General features: G+C 37.2%; 1 protein-coding gene across 3 annotated transcripts in view; it reads left to right on the top strand.

Annotated features, from left to right (window-relative positions):
* Nucleotides 1–19,041, top strand: part of GluRIB (Glutamate receptor IB) — a 323,616-nt gene that overhangs the window by 270,111 nt on the left and 34,464 nt on the right. For all 3 annotated transcript variants that reach the window (XM_073983938.1, XM_073983939.1, XM_073983937.1), the window contains exons 12-13: nucleotides 1,569–1,665; nucleotides 12,078–12,508. In XM_073983938.1, the coding sequence (XP_073840039.1) occupies nucleotides 1,569–1,665; nucleotides 12,078–12,508 (528 nt within the window). The remainder of the gene's footprint in view (nucleotides 1–1,568; nucleotides 1,666–12,077; nucleotides 12,509–19,041) is intronic.

Here is a 19,041-nt window from a genome sequence, read left to right as displayed (position 1 = left end):
TTGGCACTTAGGCCTTCTCAAATGTATAATTCCGCTTACATTCTAACTTCTACTCTAAAATTTATAACTATAAATTTCAAAATTAAGCAAAGAAATAATTTGTAAATTAAGAAAAAGATCGTTGGGAGTTATGTCCGCCATTTTTTTGGGTGTTATGTCCGCTTTGCTTCACGGACATAACTCCCAACGATTTTTGGGAGTTATGTCCGCAAAGGGCAGCGGACATAACGCCCAAAATCATTTTGGGAGTTATGTCCGTGGGAGTTATGTCCGGGCACCCAAATAAACAACGAGCAAATATTGTAGACAGGAAATTTCTTTACAAATTCAGTCTTCATAATGTTTTTCCTAGAAGGAACCATTCATTAGATATAGCGGTTCTAAAAAACACATCATTTATATGGACTTATACTCGTAAGGAAAATACGCATATATTCAGGTGAACCGGCTGAAATAACCGGAGCAACAGTTTCCTTGAAGAGGGAAAATTATACGTATCTTTTTAATAAAATTCCAGTAAAATCGGAGCGCATTTGGTGGAGTTGTTCCATGTTAGAGTCTTTTTATGCAACAATAGCCCATTTAACCCACATGTGTAATCGAAAGCCCAACGGGAACGACGCCAACGAAAACTCTCCGTTTTTTTTTTTAATTTTTGTCAAAAGTTAGTGTTTGTTGTGCCAATTATGGAAACGTATAATTTTCATGGGCGGCTGATCCGGTTCTCCGGCTATTTGAACCGAAAGGCCAGATTTAAAACCGGTTTAGACCCGGTTCAACTGAAACGATTACTACGATGAAAACAGTTTACCAGTTCTTTGTAGTGGCTAAACAAGTAATCCTACAAAATTTGAAAATCGGGTCAGATTTTCATATCCATAAAAATATCCAACATCGATTTTTTAAAACCAGTCTATAGTACACGCATTGTCCAAATAGAATGACTGTGACATGCAGAGCTCCGAATACTCGCGCGAATTCCCCTCGCGAGTGAAACTCTTCTCGAATTTGAGCAAGTTGAGGGGGGAAACTTGCCACTCTCCCCAACACGAAACAAAAACGTATGCCACCCCCAAATAAACTTGCCCACAACCACCAAAAATATTGCACACAAAAAAAATTACCACCTCCCCCAAATTTTCACTCGATATATCTCGTATATCTCGATATTTCCTCAGCCTTTAGACTGAAATCCGTTTCACGTGGAGTTGGTCCAGTCATATCTGTCCGCATATTCCCCATATACGTCGAATCAGACTTTCTGCCAGAAATGGAGAGCTTTACTTAAAAAAAACATATGACCGGAGTCCTGCCATGATATTAAAATTATTTTAGCTAATTAAAAAAAAATTATTCAGAGGTGAATGATTGGACATCAATGCATTTTATAGATGTCGGCATAAAAATATTTGTTTTGGGAAAAAATACCGCATTAAGTTTGCTTATTTAATTTATGCCAAAGCTGACTAATAAAACCTTTTTTAATGTATCTAAGTGTCTAGTGATTAAAAATATATATATCCCTGCTCTGTATAAAATCAATTTTGCAATTTTTATATTCTTTTCAGGTGAGCGTAATATTCAGCTATATTGGTGTGAGCATTGTGCTGTTCTTTGTATCGAGATTTTCACCGTACGAATGGCGAATTGTTCAATATCCAGCGGGTAAGTTGAAAATATAGTAATGTATTTACCTAAGAAATATCGCTTGTAAAATCGTAATGAGATACAAAATTCATAAATGGCTTGGAATATTTTGAACGTAAAGGGCAGTCGAAGGCTACAAAAAGGTGGTAAGTGTCGATCTGCACCTCTTGGTCGTTTTCTAGGATTTGCCGCAGGTCTAAAGCTGCATTGATATGGCCAAATTATTTCTTTGCCAAAGACTTTAGTCGTACGCATAATATCCCTGACACTATCTTCTACGCATTAGGGAAAAGACTTATGCCCCTATAGTTAGAGCATACAATCTTATCTCCTTTCTTGTGGACAGGGAGCAGGGTGCTTAGGTTCAAATCGTAGGGTACGGGTTTTTCATGCATACACCTTAGCGTGTTGCCTCCGGTTTTGAACAGCTCGGCTAGTTGGCTCTCGGTTCCTGCTGCCTTATTATTCTTCAGCCGGTTTATTGCTGTATTTAACTCATCTTGTTCGGGTGGTACATATTCAATACCATCACGCTACTATTGTATACCAACTGTTTGGAAATATGCTCTTTCTGTATCATTAGCTTACCATGTGTATCTGTTACCAAAATCCCTTTCCAGTCTTTGCCTGTACCAAAGCCATAAGTTTGATGTTTCACTCTTTTTATGGAATGGGCAACATTTTGCCATTGTTCTGATTGGGACGATGAGTGTTTTGATTTAGGAATTGGACCAGTTGAGTGGAGTTGTGTTCTGGCTATCTGTCGTGATTGCAGCTTACCGATGTCCTACTTCCGTGTTGTGTCCGCTGCGAATTTCCCAACTGTTGGGCCAAAGATATTCTCTTTTCCAATTTTTCCTAGATAATTTTAATGTCATGGGTGATATGTTTCTTGTAAGTGTTCGTAGAATATATCTTCGATCTGTTCGTCCTTAATTTCAGTGGGAGCATGAACGCAAATAAAGCTGATGTGAAGCATTTAAATTGTATCCCTAATGCAGAAAGTCTTTCATTCACTGGGGTGAGGGTGTAGACTAAACGTTTTAAACAAATCTGCAACCAAATTCATGATTTATGTCACGGCATCTATAATACTGGGCGTCACCCTTAGGTGCTGTTGTGATGTCTGTATGGCTGTAATGTCGGTCTTGTACTTTTCAAGTACATCAGCCAATGCGTATAAATAATGCGAACATTCCAAGTGTAGATTCGAATATCATGCTCCATAAAACGTTTGCGGGGGTCGTTAACTTTAGACGGGGTTGTTTTATACCCTCCGTATTTATGCTAACGAGAGTATGTACACTTTCATACGGGCAAAATGTGTCTCATCGAAATAATGGTTTTAGATCCCAAGTATGTTTTCACGAAATCCGTTTGGCTGGCTGGCTGGTGCGCACAATAACTCTCAAAGTAAAATTATTCTTGCAACAGGTTGCGCTCAAGGCCCCTATTAGGATAGTACAATTTTTTTTCAGTGGCAAGACCATACTTCTTGAGAAAATGGCCCGACAACTGTAAAAAGAAACCCTACAGCCAGCATATGTAGTGGTTGGTGCGCACGACAACTCCCGAATCGAATACTGCGTTGGTCCACGATTGGCATATAGTAGTATTTCTTTAAATATAAGATGACGAAGATCCACTTCTTCAAGTACCTCCCCCACAAATATTCGAAAATATTTCCTAAAATTGTACGCGCGATATAGCATGAACAGCGCAACCCAGTTGGTCCAAACTTTGGATTTCGAAATATTTTGTCCAAACTTAGTTTATATTCAAAAGTGGGCCCTATCGGTCCACTTTTTGGGGTACAACTCACAGAAATGTTCAACATTTTTGTTTAAGTTCGGGTAATAATCTGTTCGGGGATCCTTGGAAATTTTTATCGAAGAAATGACTCCAAGTGGCCATGTTTGCAGCGATATTATGTTTTTGGTGAGCAAGTCCTTGTTTCCTGATTGAAATTATTGGTGGGCGCAATATCTATTGAGAGGAATAACTCCCAAAATCCCAATTTTAAAATGGACTATGTTGGTCCATTCCTTTAGGTACCTCCCCCGCAAAACATTTGATCCATCCATATATTTTCGGCAAGATCATTAGCCCGAAATTCTGAAAACCCCCTAAAAATTGTTTCTATTCACACAGGCTGAGTGTATATCTCTGTCGACAGGCCTTTTTACATGTTCTTTTCCGCCAGTCTTTAACTTTTTAAGGGACGCTCCCCAGGTGACACCACGGAGAGGTCCACCTGATATGAACGAGGGACCAAGATGCATCCCGAACTTTGCCATTTTAAAGCCGTTTAGGGCCTTTGCTTGGTATCTTCCATCCCCTGCGTCACCCAGGTGGATGTAAAAGAAAGTTGCTTAGTCAGGCTCATGCATTGATCGTGAATTAATTATAAATTTCACAATATTCTCTATATTTTCGGCTCATCATGATGAACCTATTACCAACAGACTACATTACTATTATTCAGAACATAAAAAATAATTTATCATCTACAATAAGGACCCTATCTGCCTCATAAATAATAGTCCGCTGGCAACGACAATATTTAATGGTATTTTTTAATGAATTACAAACAAAAATGTTCTTGTTTAATTTTTACACATGGAATGCGAACACACACACATACATGCATCTACAATATATATTTATGCAACAAATGTCATGTTGACAAATAAATGTGTTGCGTTGTGTTTTACTCACGTATCTACAAGTCATACGCATGATGTGTAATTTTAATACACGCTTGTGCGTGACACTCTTGTATCACGTTGTGCTCATGGAACCTAGGATATTCATATGTCTGTCTGGTAGAAAAGATGAAAAAACAACAAATGCAACACACATACAGGCATGTGGACATATGTATGTGCAAAAAAAGTTACCACTTGTTTCTACCTCCAATACAAACGTACAACTACAACAAGAAGTACATAAAAAAAACAACAAAATACATGAAAAATACTGCAAAATAAACAGAAAATTCAAATCACTCATGTTAAAATGACTTATGCTGGCAGCCCAGCTTTTTGGGTGGAATGGTTTGTTTAGCCCTGTGTATTTTCAAGTAGATTCTGATGTAGCCGTAAACCTGCATACAAATGTGTAAATGTGTTTATTTTTATTTCATATGTACACCTACATACACACATGTGTATTTGTAATAATGATAGCTGGCCTCAATGTGAGCCTTAATTTAATTTTTGCGTAAAGATACAATACAAAAAAGAACACGAAGTAAACACAAAAATACAACACAAACACAGACCCAGATATATCTACAAACAAATGAGAAAAAATAAGAGTTTTTTTATGCCAAGCACGATAACCTCGAGGCAAGGGAAAAATAACAACAACAAAAGAGCATACATGCATACTTTGAACAGAAATATACATATATTCTCACAATTCATACGTACTACCCTCCTTCATATGTACTGCAAGTTGTTAACATCTAGCCAGACATTGCTAGAAAGAACATGTTTTTGGTGTTGTTCAATGAACGTTTTTTTTTTTCACTGATACAAGAGATGTATGTGAAGTCATGAGGAATAAAAAGTCAAAGGCATAGCCATCAAATATCAACAGTAGACCCCCATTCCCTACAGAACCTATAGAAAGCATAATAGTTTGAGCGTGTGTGTGTGCGAAAACAAACAAATTTTTCCTCTATAAAAAGAAAAGGCAGAGCATAAGAGCAATACGGCAGATAACTATTATCAATGCTGCTGGGTCATAAGCAATTTAAGTTCATAGGGGAAAAAGTATTTTTTTTTTTTTTTATTTTTCGAAAGCACTAGACCAAATCGTTGAAATTGGTATGTAAGAGATATTGACAGGACTAACAAGTTAAAAAATGTGCTATGAATCTAATTTAGAGAATATTTGAAAAGTTCATTGAAATCCAAGGGTAACAAAGAATATTCTTATTATTGCTGTTATAAGGTTATAATGGTTACTGGAACATAAACATTTTACTCATTACTCATATAACCCCAGGCAGGGACCATTTCTATCATTCGACCATTTGGTAACACCAGCTGATACCTATATTTACTATCAAAATGTCGGACAATAAAACATAGCCTCCCCCATTAAGGATTTATGGTCACTTATTAAGCACAAAAAAGTAATTTTTAATGAGCTTTTTATAAGAAATCTACCAAACATTTTAAAAAATATTTTGTCTTCATCTGTAAGGTTATACATTGAGCTACTTCCGAAATTTTTTGTTGAAAAATATCACTGTGCAACACTGGAAATGCAAACAACTTCTAATGGGCATTTTCTGAAAGTACATATTGAGACAACAAAAACCTTAATTGGGTTTTGTGTTCTTAGATGGGGTTTAGATTTTATGGTCTCATCTAAACCGACCTAAAATGAGCCTTTTTTCCAGTGATCGGACCTTTATCTCCGAAACTAATAAGAATTTTGCTTTGCAGTCTTCAGCAATATTGTAGCCCTAAAGTAGTAGAACTTATGTGTCGATAAAATATAGAAAATTTACATCATTTCTTAAATTCTGGTCAGTGACAACTAAACTGTTGGGAGTTGAAACAAGTAACCATTCTAAAAATTTTCCAAATAATGTGACCATCAATTCTTCAGAACATTCTTAAACTCCATAATGGTTATTTCACGTTGTTTAAGGGTTATCTCATAACATACCTTTTACAAAACTTATTTCAAACAATGTTCACACAGGCTGTTTATTTTTATGTTGGGTATTTCAATGAATTATTGAAATATTTACCAAATTGTTGTTGAAAAATTTGCTATAAATAAGGCGATAGAGGCATTTTACAACAATACAATGTTCTGAAGAGTTGTATATTACATTCCAGAGGATATTTTCCCAAAAGGTAACATTAAGAAGAATTTAACATTTTGGGAGATACGCTGCGAAATATACACGAATTATAGAATTTTCAGATATATTAAAAAATTTGAGGCAATAAATGCAGTTTTTTCGAGTTCACTATTTCTCCAAATATTTTCTTCTTGTCCTTATCTAAAAGTTTGCTGCAGATGTCAAAACAAGATTCGTATTGGTTTCAAAGATACAGCCCCGATTTGTTTTAAAAATTCGATCTTTAACCATGTTTAGATGAGACCATAAAAACCGAACCCGATATAAGAAAACAAAACCCAATTATGGGTTTTGCCTATTGGTCCTCTACTTTCATAAAATTCTGGACAGAAGGTGTTTGCACGCGATTTGCTCAAAAATGTTGCACAGTGTTCTCACAAATGGCCGTCTACGAAACACTATGATGTGGAGGGTACAATTAAATTTGTCATTCCGTTTGTAACACATCGAAATATTAATGGGAGACCCTATAAATATATATATTCTTGATCAGGTTAAAATTCTAAGTCGATATAACCATGTACGTCTGTACATCCGTCCGTCCGTTCGTCTGTTGAAATCAAGATACAGCTCGCAGTTTTTAAGATAAAGCTTTTTTGTTTGGTTTAGAAGTTTCTATTGCTCCTAGTATGTTTGGTATTGCAAATGGGCTATATTGGTCCACGTTTTGATATAGCCCCCATAAAATGGTAACTCCCGATTTTAGTTATTTTTTTAGTTTTAGCCTCATTATCACACTTAAATGTCTGAAATTTGGTATTTAGTCTTCGTTGGGGGTATTCAATTTACACCCCTAAATTTGTCGGTATAGATCCGGGCCTTCATATACACCCTATAGGCCGGTACTTCACACTTTTCGGTATTTTGAATGTTGTGGGCACATTATTCCACCGTAATGGCTGAAATTTGGTATTAAGTCTTCGGTACTTAATATTTACTTAGCTGGCCCATTACAGAACATTTGTTATATAGACCAAACTAAGAAAATACCTCCAATTCTCTCTGTTTAGTGTTTCGCTTTCTGGAATACCGCGCCTTGTCATCTCTTCATCCATTTGTTTGCGACATCAGTTCTTTGTCCTGCCAATTCTGCGTGCACCGCCATGTGGCCTGAATTTATACGCCTTTTTAGCGGGTTCATCATCGCTCATTCTTATTATATGGCTTAGTCAACGCAATCGCTGCATCTCGATACGTTTAACTATATTGATGTCGTTGTATAGGAGATACAGCTCGTGGTTCATACGACGTCGATATTCACCGTCAACGCAGATTGGTCCGTAGATCTTTCGAAGGATTTTTCTCTCAAACACGCCAAGCACTGCTTTATCTGCTTGCGCAAGTACCCAGGCTTCGGAACCATACATCTCGCCGTTTACCGCCAGACCCACTTTAACAGATTCTCCTTCGACCTTCATAAAGGTATCGGTTACTTCTTTTACTGATCGTCCCATGATGCCTGTATCATCGGCACAAGCAAGTAACATGTGGCTATTGGTGTAGATTGTGCCACTTCTTTTGACGTTTGCCTTTCGTATAACGTTTTCTAGCAAGATGTTGAAATGATCACACAAAAGGTTGTCTCCTTGCCTGAAACCTCTTTTGGTACAAAACTCTTCGGAGAAGTTCTTTCCTATTTTAACTGAAGATCTTGTGCCAGAGTCATTTTACAAAGCCGAATGAGCTTTGCGGAGATACCAAATTCCCTCATGGCTTGGAATACAATTAAACGTAGCGGGCTATCGAATGCTGCTTTATAATCGACAAAAAGGTGGTAAGTATCGATCTGCATCTCTTGGGTCTTCTCCAGGATTTGCCGCAAGGTTAATATCTGGTCAATGGTGGACTTGCCAGGTCTAAGGCCGCATTGGTATGGTCCAATTATTTCGTTGACCATAGGCTTTTGTCGTGCGCATTATATCCCTGACACTACCTTATAGGCGATTGGGAGAAGACTTATGCCCCTATAGTTGGAGCATAAAGTCTTACCTCCTTTCTTATAGACGGGACACAGGATGCTCAGGTTCCAATCGTCGAGTACGCGTTTTTCCTGCCAGATGGAGGTAACTAGCTGATGCATACACCTTATCAGCGTGCCGCCTATGGGTTTAAACAGCTCGTCTGGTAGGCCATCAGCTTCTGCTGCCTTATTATTCTTCAGCCGGTTTATTGCTGTCTTTACCTCATCTTGGCCGGGTGGTATACATTCAATACCATCATCTGGGATTGGATCTGTGGTATCTTCGTCGACTTCGCAACTATTGAATATCAACAGTTTGGAAAAATGCTCTTTCCTTATTCTTAGCACACTATCTGTATTAGTTACCAGATTACTTTGCTGGTCTCTACAGGAGGATGTGCCAGTTCCAAAGCCATCAGTTTAATGTTTCACTCTTTCGGACTTCTTTCTGTCTCCTGTACATCTCGATTTGTTCGCACTCCCGCTTTTCCATCTCTCTCTTTTTCCTGCAAAAAAGACGTTTCTCCTCTCTCCTTTTCTCTCGATACCTCTCTCGTGCGCTACGCGTTGCTACTGATTGTAAAGTAGCCCTATATGCCGCATTTTTCTCTTCGGTAGCAGCACGACACTCCTGGTCATACCATGGATTCCCTGGTGGAGGTCTCTGTTATCCAAGTACTGATTTTTCGGCTGTTTGCATCGAGTGGGCAACGTTTTGCCATTGGCCTGATAGGTTATCGGGACGAGGAGTGCTTTGATTAAGCAGTTGCGCCAGTTGAGTGGAATATGCTGTAGCTACCTGTTGTGATTGCAGCTTACCGATGTCCAACTTCCATGTTGTGTCTATCCGTACTTTGTTTGCTACGTTTAATCTGGTACGTACCTTTGCTGCAACAAGGTAGTGGTCCGAGTCTATGTTTGCACTTCGGAACGATCGTACATCCATCACGCTTGATGCATGTCTTCCATCTATCACAACGTGATCAATTTGATTTCTTGTTCTTTGATCTGGCGACAGCCACGTGCCCTTATGAATATCGAGATGCTTAAATCTGGTACTGCTAACTACCATGTTTTTTGCAGCTGCAAAGTCTATCACCCCCATACCATTGTCAGATGTTTCACTGTGGAGACTGAAATTCCCGACTGTTGGACCAAAGATCACTCGCCAAAAAACGAAGGTTGTGAGGGTCGCCCAAAATCGGTCGTTGTGCCAGCCTAAAACCGACCGATATAATGGTTTTAGACCCCGAGTATGTTTGGACGAAATCCGTTCAGACAATTTGGAGTCGATATAGCAATGTCCGTCCGTCTGCCTATCTGTATATCTGGCTGGCTGGTGCGCTCGATAACTCTCGACCGGATGAATCGATTTGGTACAAAATTTGGCCATGGCAAAAATTTGTCCAAACTAAGTTTAAGTTCGAAGATGGGCCATATCGGTCCACTCCTGTAGGTACCTCCCCCACAAGAGTGCGAACATTTTCGGAAAAATTGTGCGATCGATAACTTTTAAAGATAGTAACCGATTTGGTCCATACCATCACACAACGAAAAAATTTACCAGACATATTTTAGGTTCCAATATGGACTTTATCGGTCCAGACCTTCGGGTACTTCCCACACAAAATTTCGGAAAAGTTCAGTTTGGGACCTGCTCTCGAATCGCTTTGTTTTTTGTATTTTCTTGAATTTTCTGCTCCACATACGATGGTACAAGTTTCATCTGGGGAAAGTCCATACTTCCTGAGAAAATAGCCTGAAAGGTGCAAAAAAACCCAATGACACGGTGTAGAGTGGTTGAAGCGCAAGTTACTCTCGAACGGATCTGCCGATTCGATCCAAAAGTTGGCCTTCGAAATATTTTGTTCAAACTTAGTTTAAGTTCGAAGATAAGCCGTATCGGTCAACTCCGTCATGTACCTCCCCCACAATAGTTCAAAAATTTTCGGAAAAAATGTGCGCACCAAAAATCTTGAAGGGAGTGACCGATTTGGTCCATACTTTACACAACCTCATATATCTACCAGATATAGATCAGGTTCGAATATGGACTATGTTTGTCCACTCCTTCGTGTACTTCACACACAAAATATCGGATAAGTTCACTTTAAGACCTGCTCTCGAATCTCTTTTGCTTTTGTTGAAGCAGCCTGCATTCGCTGCCTCCATTACGACGGTAAAAGTTTTTTTAAGGTGTAAAAACCCCTATGGCACCATACGTAGTGGAGTGGAGAGCACGATAACTCTCGAAATGATCAACCGATGTGGTCCAAAATTAAGACTTCGTCATATTTTGTCAAAACTAAGTTAAAGTTGGAAGATGGGCAATAACGGTCAAAAAATGACATGCACTAAATCTCTTGAACGGGAAAACTAATTCGGTCCAAACTTTGGATCTCCTAATATTATGTTCAAATTTAATTTAACTTCTAAAATGGCCCATATCGGTCCTCTTCTTTGGGTAATTCCCACACAAAATTTCAATTGTGACTAAGTGCAGTTTAGAGTCTGTTTGAAGATACTTTGGAAATGTATACCGATGTTTTTCGTTGTGGTCATGTTTACAGCGATATTATGTTTTCCGTGGACAAGTCCATGCTTCCTAGCGTACTGGTCCAAAAGTAATGCGATGACCCACTAAAATTACAAGTTTGGGAGTTATATCTATCGAAAAGATATGACTCCTAAAATAAGATCCACTCCCATAATGACTATGTCGGTCCATTCCCTCTAATACCTCCTCCGCAAAACTTTTGAACTTTATTCCTAATCCACATTTTTTCCGGCAAGTTCAAATGTCCAAAAAAAGGCCACAAAATTCATAAATGAACCTAAATAGCTTCGATCTTTCCGAGGACAAAAGTCTCAATTCACATAGGCTGAGGGTATATCTCTGTTGGTAAAGTCGATGTTCCCATATTCATTTGTGCCAAAATGCAGTGTATATATCCAGGTCTGGGATAATTTTAAAAATTTGCTATCCAAAACATCGTTTGTCCACAATGACTGTGTTAATATTATGGAATATTGATAACTAAACCAGTATTACACTTATGCGTATACTTACTACACGCTCACAAGTCTCAAGTCCAAGAATTGCTCATACGCTCACATATCCCTGCATACTCTTTAGCAACACAAATGAATGTCTAGATTAATGGACAAATGTTATGGAAACAACAATTCTTAAATATTTCCCCAAGCCATTTTACATGCATACAAATATTTGTATATATGTATGCATGTATACAGTCAGATGGTCACTCATTTCTTTTGTTACTATAGCAACCCGAAACAAATTCAGACAAAATAAACTGTCAAAGATGTCCTTTAAAAGAGAAATGAACTAAAAAAACCATGTTTAAAAAAACAGGAGGACTACACACACCCTTTCTATAGAATTTGTTAAATTGTTTTCCTTTCTCTTATTTCATGGAATTCTTGGCAGCTTTTGTAAAAAGAAATTTAAAGGACAAAAAACAACAAAAGAAACTACATAACCATTTGATTTTTTGTAAAACATACAAATTTATCCCAGAATTTATTTCAATTCCATTTTTCTGTTTTTTTCTTTTGCAGAAACTCATGCTCATCACGAACAACAACTGGCAAATCAACAACCACCGGGTATCATTGGCGGTGTACCAGTACCGGGACCTATGCCAGCCGTAACACCAGGTGCCACAGGAATTGTGGGTGGTCCTGGCGGTGGACCACCAGCATCCGCAGCTGTCAATGATTTTAGTATTTTAAATTCGTTTTGGTTTTCATTGGCTGCTTTTATGCAGCAGGGTTGTGACATATCACCGCGTTCAATATCTGGCCGTATTGTCGGTGCCGTCTGGTGGTTCTTCACCCTTATACTCATCTCATCGTATACAGCCAATTTGGCAGCTTTTCTTACGGTTGAACGAATGGTTACACCAATAAATTCACCCGAGGATTTGGCTATGCAAACAGAGGTGCAATACGGTACACTGTTGCATGGTTCAACGTGGGATTTCTTTCGGGTGAGTAGAATGAAAAAAAAAAACAAATTGTAAATTAAAACAAAAATAGCATGAAATATTGAGGGGTTTATTAATGTTCATTGGTCACTGTGACTATTTTAGGTTATATAAGAATATAATGTAAGCAAAGGAAACGCTTAATGTTAAAAATATTCTTTAAAAATCCACGAATCCACTAACCATAATAGTCGATTAAAAATATTCTTTAAAAATCGACGAATCCACTAACCATAATAGTCGATTAAAAATATTCTTTAAAAATCCACGAATCCACTAACCATAATAGTCGATTAAAAATATTCTTTAAAAATCGACGAATCCACTAACCATAATAGTCGATTAAAAATATTCTTTAAAAATCCACGAATCCACTAACCATAATAGTCGGTTAAAAATATTCTTTAAAAATCCACGAATTCACTAACCATAATAGTCGATTAAAAATATTCTTTAAAAATCCACGAACCACAAAAATCGAATAAAAATATTCTTCAAAAATCCACGAGCCCTGATAGTCAGTGGAAAAATATTCTTTAAAATCCATGAGCCCTGATAGTCGGTGGAAAACATACTTTAAAACTCTACGAGACTTAATAGTCGGTGGAAAAATATTCTTTAAAAAGCCACTAGCCCCGATAGTCGGTGGAAAAATATTCTTTAAAAATCCCTTTAGCCCTAATAGTCGGTGGAAAAATATTCTTTAAAAATCCACGAGCCCTGATAGTCGTTGGAAAAATATTCTTTAAAAATCTACGAGCCTTTATGGTCGTTGAAAATATTTTTTAAAAATCCACGAGACCTGATGGTCGTTGGAAAAATATTCTTTCAAAATACAGCAGCCCTGATAGTCGGTGGAAAAATATTATTTAAAAATCCACAAGAGCTGATAGTCGGTATACAAATATTCTTTAAAAATCCACAAGAGCTGATAGTCGGTATACAAATATTCTTTCAAAATCCACTAGCCCTGATAGTCGGTGGAAAATATTTTTGAAAACTCTACGACTCCTGATAGTTGGTGGAAAATATATTTGAAAATTCTACGACTCCTGATAGTTGGTGAAAAAAACAGTCCTTAAAAATCCACGAGCCCAGGTTTTCGTTGGAAAAATATTCTTTAAAAATCCACGAGCCCTGATGGTCGTTGGAAAAATATTCTTCAAAAATCCACGAGCCCAGATTGTCGTTGGAAAAATATTCTTAAAAAATCCACGAGCCCTTATGGTCGTTGGAAAAATATTCTTAAAAAATCCACGAGCCCTTATGGTCGTTGGAAAAATATTCTTAAAAAATCCACGAGCCCTGATGGTCGTTGGAAAAATATTCTTAAAAATCCACGAGCCCTGATGGTCGTTGGAAAAATATTCTTAAAAAATCTACGAGCCCTTACAGTCGTTGGAAAAATATTCTTAAAAAATCCACGAGCCCTGATGGTCGTTGGAAAAATATTCTTAAAAAGTCCACGAACCATGATGGTCGTTGGAAAAATATTCTTAACAAATCCACGAGCCCTGATGGTCGTTGGAAAAATATTCTTAAAAAATCCACGAGCCCTGATGGTCGTTGGAAAAATATTCTTAAAAAATCCACTAGCCTTGATGGTCGTTGGAAAAATATTCTTAAAAAATCCACGAGCCCTGATGGTCGTTGGAAAAATATTCTTAAAAAGTCCACGAACCATGATGGTCGTTGGAAAAATATTCTTAACAAATCCACGAGCCCTGATGGTCGTTGGAAAAATATTCTTAAAAAATCCACGAGCCCTGATGGTCGTTGGAAAAATATTCTTAAAAAATCCACTAGCCTTGATGGTCGTTGGAAAAATATTCTTAAAAAATCCACGAGCCCTGATGGTCGTTGGAAAAATATTCTTAAAAAATCCACTAGCCTTGATGGTCGTTGGAAAAATATTCTTAAAAAATCCACGAGCCCTGATGGTCGTTGGAAAAATATTCTTAAAAAATCCACTAGCCTTGATGGCCGTTGGAAAAATATTCTTAAAAAATCCACGAGCCCTGATGGACGTTGGAAAAATATTCTTAAAGAATCCACGAGCCCTGATGGTCGTTGGAAAAATATTCTTAAGAAATCCACGAGCCCTGATGGTCGTTGGAAAAATATTCTTAAAGAATCCACGAGCCCTGATGGTCGTTGGAAAAATATTCTTAAAGAATCCACGAGCCCTGATGGTCGTTGGAAAAATATTCTTAAGAAATCCACGAGCCCTGATGGTCGTTGGAAAAATATTCTTAAAGAATCCACGAGCCCTGATGGTCGTTGGAAAAATATTCTTAAGAAATCCACGAGCCCTGATGGTCGTTGGAAAAATATTCTTAAAAAATCCACGAGCCCTGATGGTCGTTGGAAAAATATTCTTAAAAAATCCACGAGCCCTGATGGTCGTTGGAAAAATATTCTTAAAAAATCCACTAGCCTCGATGGTCGTTGGAAAAATATTCTTAAAAAATCCACGAGCCCTGATGGTCGTTGGAAAAATATTCTTAAAAAATCCACTACCCTTGATGGTCGTTGGAAAAATATTCTTAAAAAATCCACGAGCCCTGATGGTCGTTGGAAAAATATTCTTCGAAAATCCACGAGCACTGATGGTCGTTGGAAAAATATTCTTTAAAAATCCACGAGCCCTGATGGTCGTTGGAAAAATATTCTTAAAAAATCTACGAGCCCTGATGTTCGTCGGAAAAATATTCTTAAAAAATCCACGAGCCCTTATGGTCGTTGGAAAAATATTCTTAAAAAATCCACGAGCCCTTATGGTCGTTGGAAAAATATTCTTAAAAAATCCACGAGCCCTTATGGTCGTTGGAAAAATATTCTTAAAAAATCCACGAGCCCTTATGGTCGTTGGAAAAATATTCTTAAAAAATCCACGAGCCCTGATGGTCGTTGGAAAAATATTCTTAAAAAACCCACGAGCCCTGATGGTCGTTGGAAAAATATTCTTAAAAAATCCACGAGCACTGATGGTCGTTGGAAAAATATTCTTTAAAAATCCACGAGCCCTGATGGTCGTTGGAAAAATATTCTTAAAAAGTCCACGAGCCATGATGGTCGTTGGAAAAATATTCTTAAAAAATCCACGAGCCCTGATGGTCGTTGGAAAAATATTCTTAAAAAATCCACGAGCCCGGATGGTCGTTGGAAAAATATTCTTAAAAAATCCACGAGCCCCGATGGTCGTTGGAAAAATATTCTTAGAAAGTCCACGAGCCCTGATGGTCGTTTGAAAAATATTCTTAAAAAATCCACGAACCCTGATGGTCGTTGAAAAAATATTCTTAAAAAGTCCACGAGCCCTGATGGTCGTTGGAAAAATATTCTTAAAAAATCCACGAGCCCTGATGGTCGTTGGAAAAATATTCTTAAAAAGTCCACGAACCCTGATGGTCGTTGGAAAAATATTCTTAAAAAATCCACGAGCCCTGATGGTCGTTGGAAAAATATTCTTAAAAGGTCCACGAGCCCTGATGGTTGTTGGAAAAATATTCTTAAAAAAAATATTCTTAAAAAATCCACGAGCCCTGATGGTCGTTGGAAAAATATTCTTAAAAAATCCACGAGCCCTGATGGTCGTTGGAAAAATATTCTTAAAAAATTCACGAGCCCTTATGGTCGTTGGAAAAAATATTCTTAAAAAATCCCCGAGCCACGATGGTCGTTGGAAAAATATTCTTAAAAAATCGACGAGCCCTGATGGTCGTTGGAAAAATATTCTTAAAAAATCCACGAGCCCTGATGGTCGTTGGAAAAATATTCTCAAAAAAGAAATGGCTTCAAAAAATATTCTTTAAAAATCCACGAACCTTATAATGGCCTGAACAAATATTCCTTGATGGATTATGAGCATAGAAAAATATTTTTAAAATCCATGAATATGGAAAAATATTCTGAAAAATCCACGAGCCTGACAAACTCTTATTAAAAATTCAGGAGCCTGCTTAAAAATGCAACACCTGCAAAAATATTCTTTAAAATTGCAACTGCATTATTTAAAGGCTTAGTTAGTTAGTTTATATTCTCCCTTCGACTACAGACATCTCATGCAAATATGTCCCTTAAAAAATAAAAAGAAAAAATTCACTCAATATGCAAAATGGTAATTCAGCCATGTGACACATTTCTTATGGGTTCATCAACTTTTTATTTTTCTTTGACAATTCAATTTAAATTTAAAAGACAAACGCACTGACACTCTGCTACCATTGGAATTGCCATAGTTGCCACAGGCTGCTGGCAGTGATATCATAAAACTTAGTAAATTGAAATCTTAACGTCTCGAAAAAAAAAAAACTTTGCCTTACTCGATTCTCTATACTCCTTCAATATCTTTGAACATTTCATTTCGATTATTGATCCCATATTTTTTGTTATTGTTGTTTGCGTTATGCACTCACTTTTGCCATCCGTTGCAGTGTCTGTCACTTGGCGTTTTTCGTTTCGTTTGTGCAATCAGTATAATTTCTCTACTTTCTCACTTCCATTCCAATCATTTTGCATCCGTAACAATTTGCATATCCCCCATAGTTGGATAGCAACAACAAAAAAGGGCGAGAATTTTGTGCTTCTTTTGGTCGGGGTGTATTTGACAGACACACATTCGCTCGCTTGCACAGAAATGACTTTGGTTAAGACAGAAAACAAATATTTTGTGGCACACTGGCAACAGAGGAAAATGACAAACGTAACCAAGCGATGGTGAAGGGACATGAACTTTATTTTTGCCTTATGTTTTTTTGTTTCATTGTGACATTTGACTGATGTGCGGTGCAATTAGTTTTGACAAGGAAATGCAAACGACAATCTCGGCGCTCTCATTTAATGTATGCTGTGACACGCATTTCTAAAGCCTATTTACTTGTCACAAAGCCCACATCACAGATATTTGAGCCATCTATCCATCCATCCAGCCAACACCACCGCTAACGTTGTGTTTGTGTGTTGGGTTCGTATCATTTACGGCTTGGCAATTGTCAGCAACAGCAGTGAAATTTTTTTCCGTTTTGTTTGAACTTTTATCTGCTGCAAATGTACGCGAGAGCGAGAGTGTCGCATATCATTGCAAAACTGTTGACGCTGTCATCGTCTTGTCTGCTGGTGTCTCTCATTTTAACATAGCCAAGCCATACGTTATATTTCTACTTTAGCTTTGGCTAAAGTCATGCTATTGTTGTTGTGTTTGTGTGGTTGTGATTTTTGAAATATTTTTATTGTAACGTAATGGTGTGATTTCATGAGTTCTAAAGCAATTGCAATACAGCGAATTGGAATGTTATTTGTAATTGCCACATTTTCCATAACTAAAATAATGACGTTTTTCTGACACATTAAAAAGCCAATTATTTCTTAAACAATGGTTTTCGCGGGGAATTTCAGAATTTGTTTCTAAGGGAGTAACCAATTTTGTTCGTTGGACCATGAAAAAAATAGTTTTTATCGGATCTGTCGGAGCCATGAATTTTAAAATAAAATTTATGGGACTAAAAGAGATCGTAAATTTTTTAAGAATATTTTTGTAAGGACTGGCATGGCTTTGGATTTTTTAAGAAAATTTTTGTGGGTACTAATACGGTTCGTGGATTTTTAAAAATATTTTTCCAGCGATAACCACGAGCCCTGGTTGTTTAAAGAATATTCAGGGCTCGTGGATTTTTAAAGAATATTTTTTTAAAGACCATCAGGGCTAGTGGATTTTTAAAGAATATTTTTTTAAAGACCATCAGGGCTCGTGGATTTTTAAAGAATATTTTTTTAAAGACCATCAGGGCTCGTGGATTTTTAAAGAATATTTTTTTAAAGACCATCAGGGCTCATGGATTTTTAAAGAATATTTTTTTAAAGACCATCAGGGCTCGTGGATTTTTAAAGAATATTTTTTTAAAGACCATCAGGGCTCGTGGATTTTTAAAGAATATTTTTTTAAAGACCATCAGGGCTCGTGGATTTAAAGAATATTTTTTGGAGACCATTGCTCGGGGATTTTTAAAGAATATTTTTTTAAAGACCATCAGGGCTCGTGGATTTAAAGAATATTTTTTGGAGACCATCAGTGCTCGGGGATTTTTAAAGAATATTTTTTTAAAGGCCATCAGGGCTCGTGGATTTTAAAGAATATTTTTTTAAAGACCATCAGGGCTCGTAAGTATCAATCCATCATCAGGACAAGGATATTTGAAGAATATTTTTTAAGAGCATCAGGGCCCGTGAATATTATTCATCAGGGTTTGGATATTAAAAGAATATTCTTAAAGACTGTCAAGACTCGTGGATATCAGTCTGGACTAGCATTACCTTTGGATGTTTAAAGAATATTTTTCCTTGGACTAAGATTGCTAGTAGATTTTTAAAGAATATTTTGGGGAGCGTAACTTTATTTAATATTCCTTACTCCTTAACAAAAGGTAAGGTTACACATCGTCAGCCCATACCGACTATAGCTCTAGCTCAATCATATTTATATTTAAAATTATGACCTTCCGTTGTCTTGTCAAAAATTTCTTCTTTAGTGTTTTGAC

The sequence above is a fragment of the Musca autumnalis genome, unplaced genomic scaffold (assembly GCF_047663935.1).
Source record: "Musca autumnalis isolate F117 unplaced genomic scaffold, ASM4766393v1 scaffold_4, whole genome shotgun sequence".
Taxonomy (NCBI): Eukaryota; Metazoa; Arthropoda; class Insecta; order Diptera; family Muscidae; genus Musca; species Musca autumnalis.
Note: the sequence above shows the minus strand (reverse complement) of the source record. Positions and strands in the feature narration are given on the sequence as shown.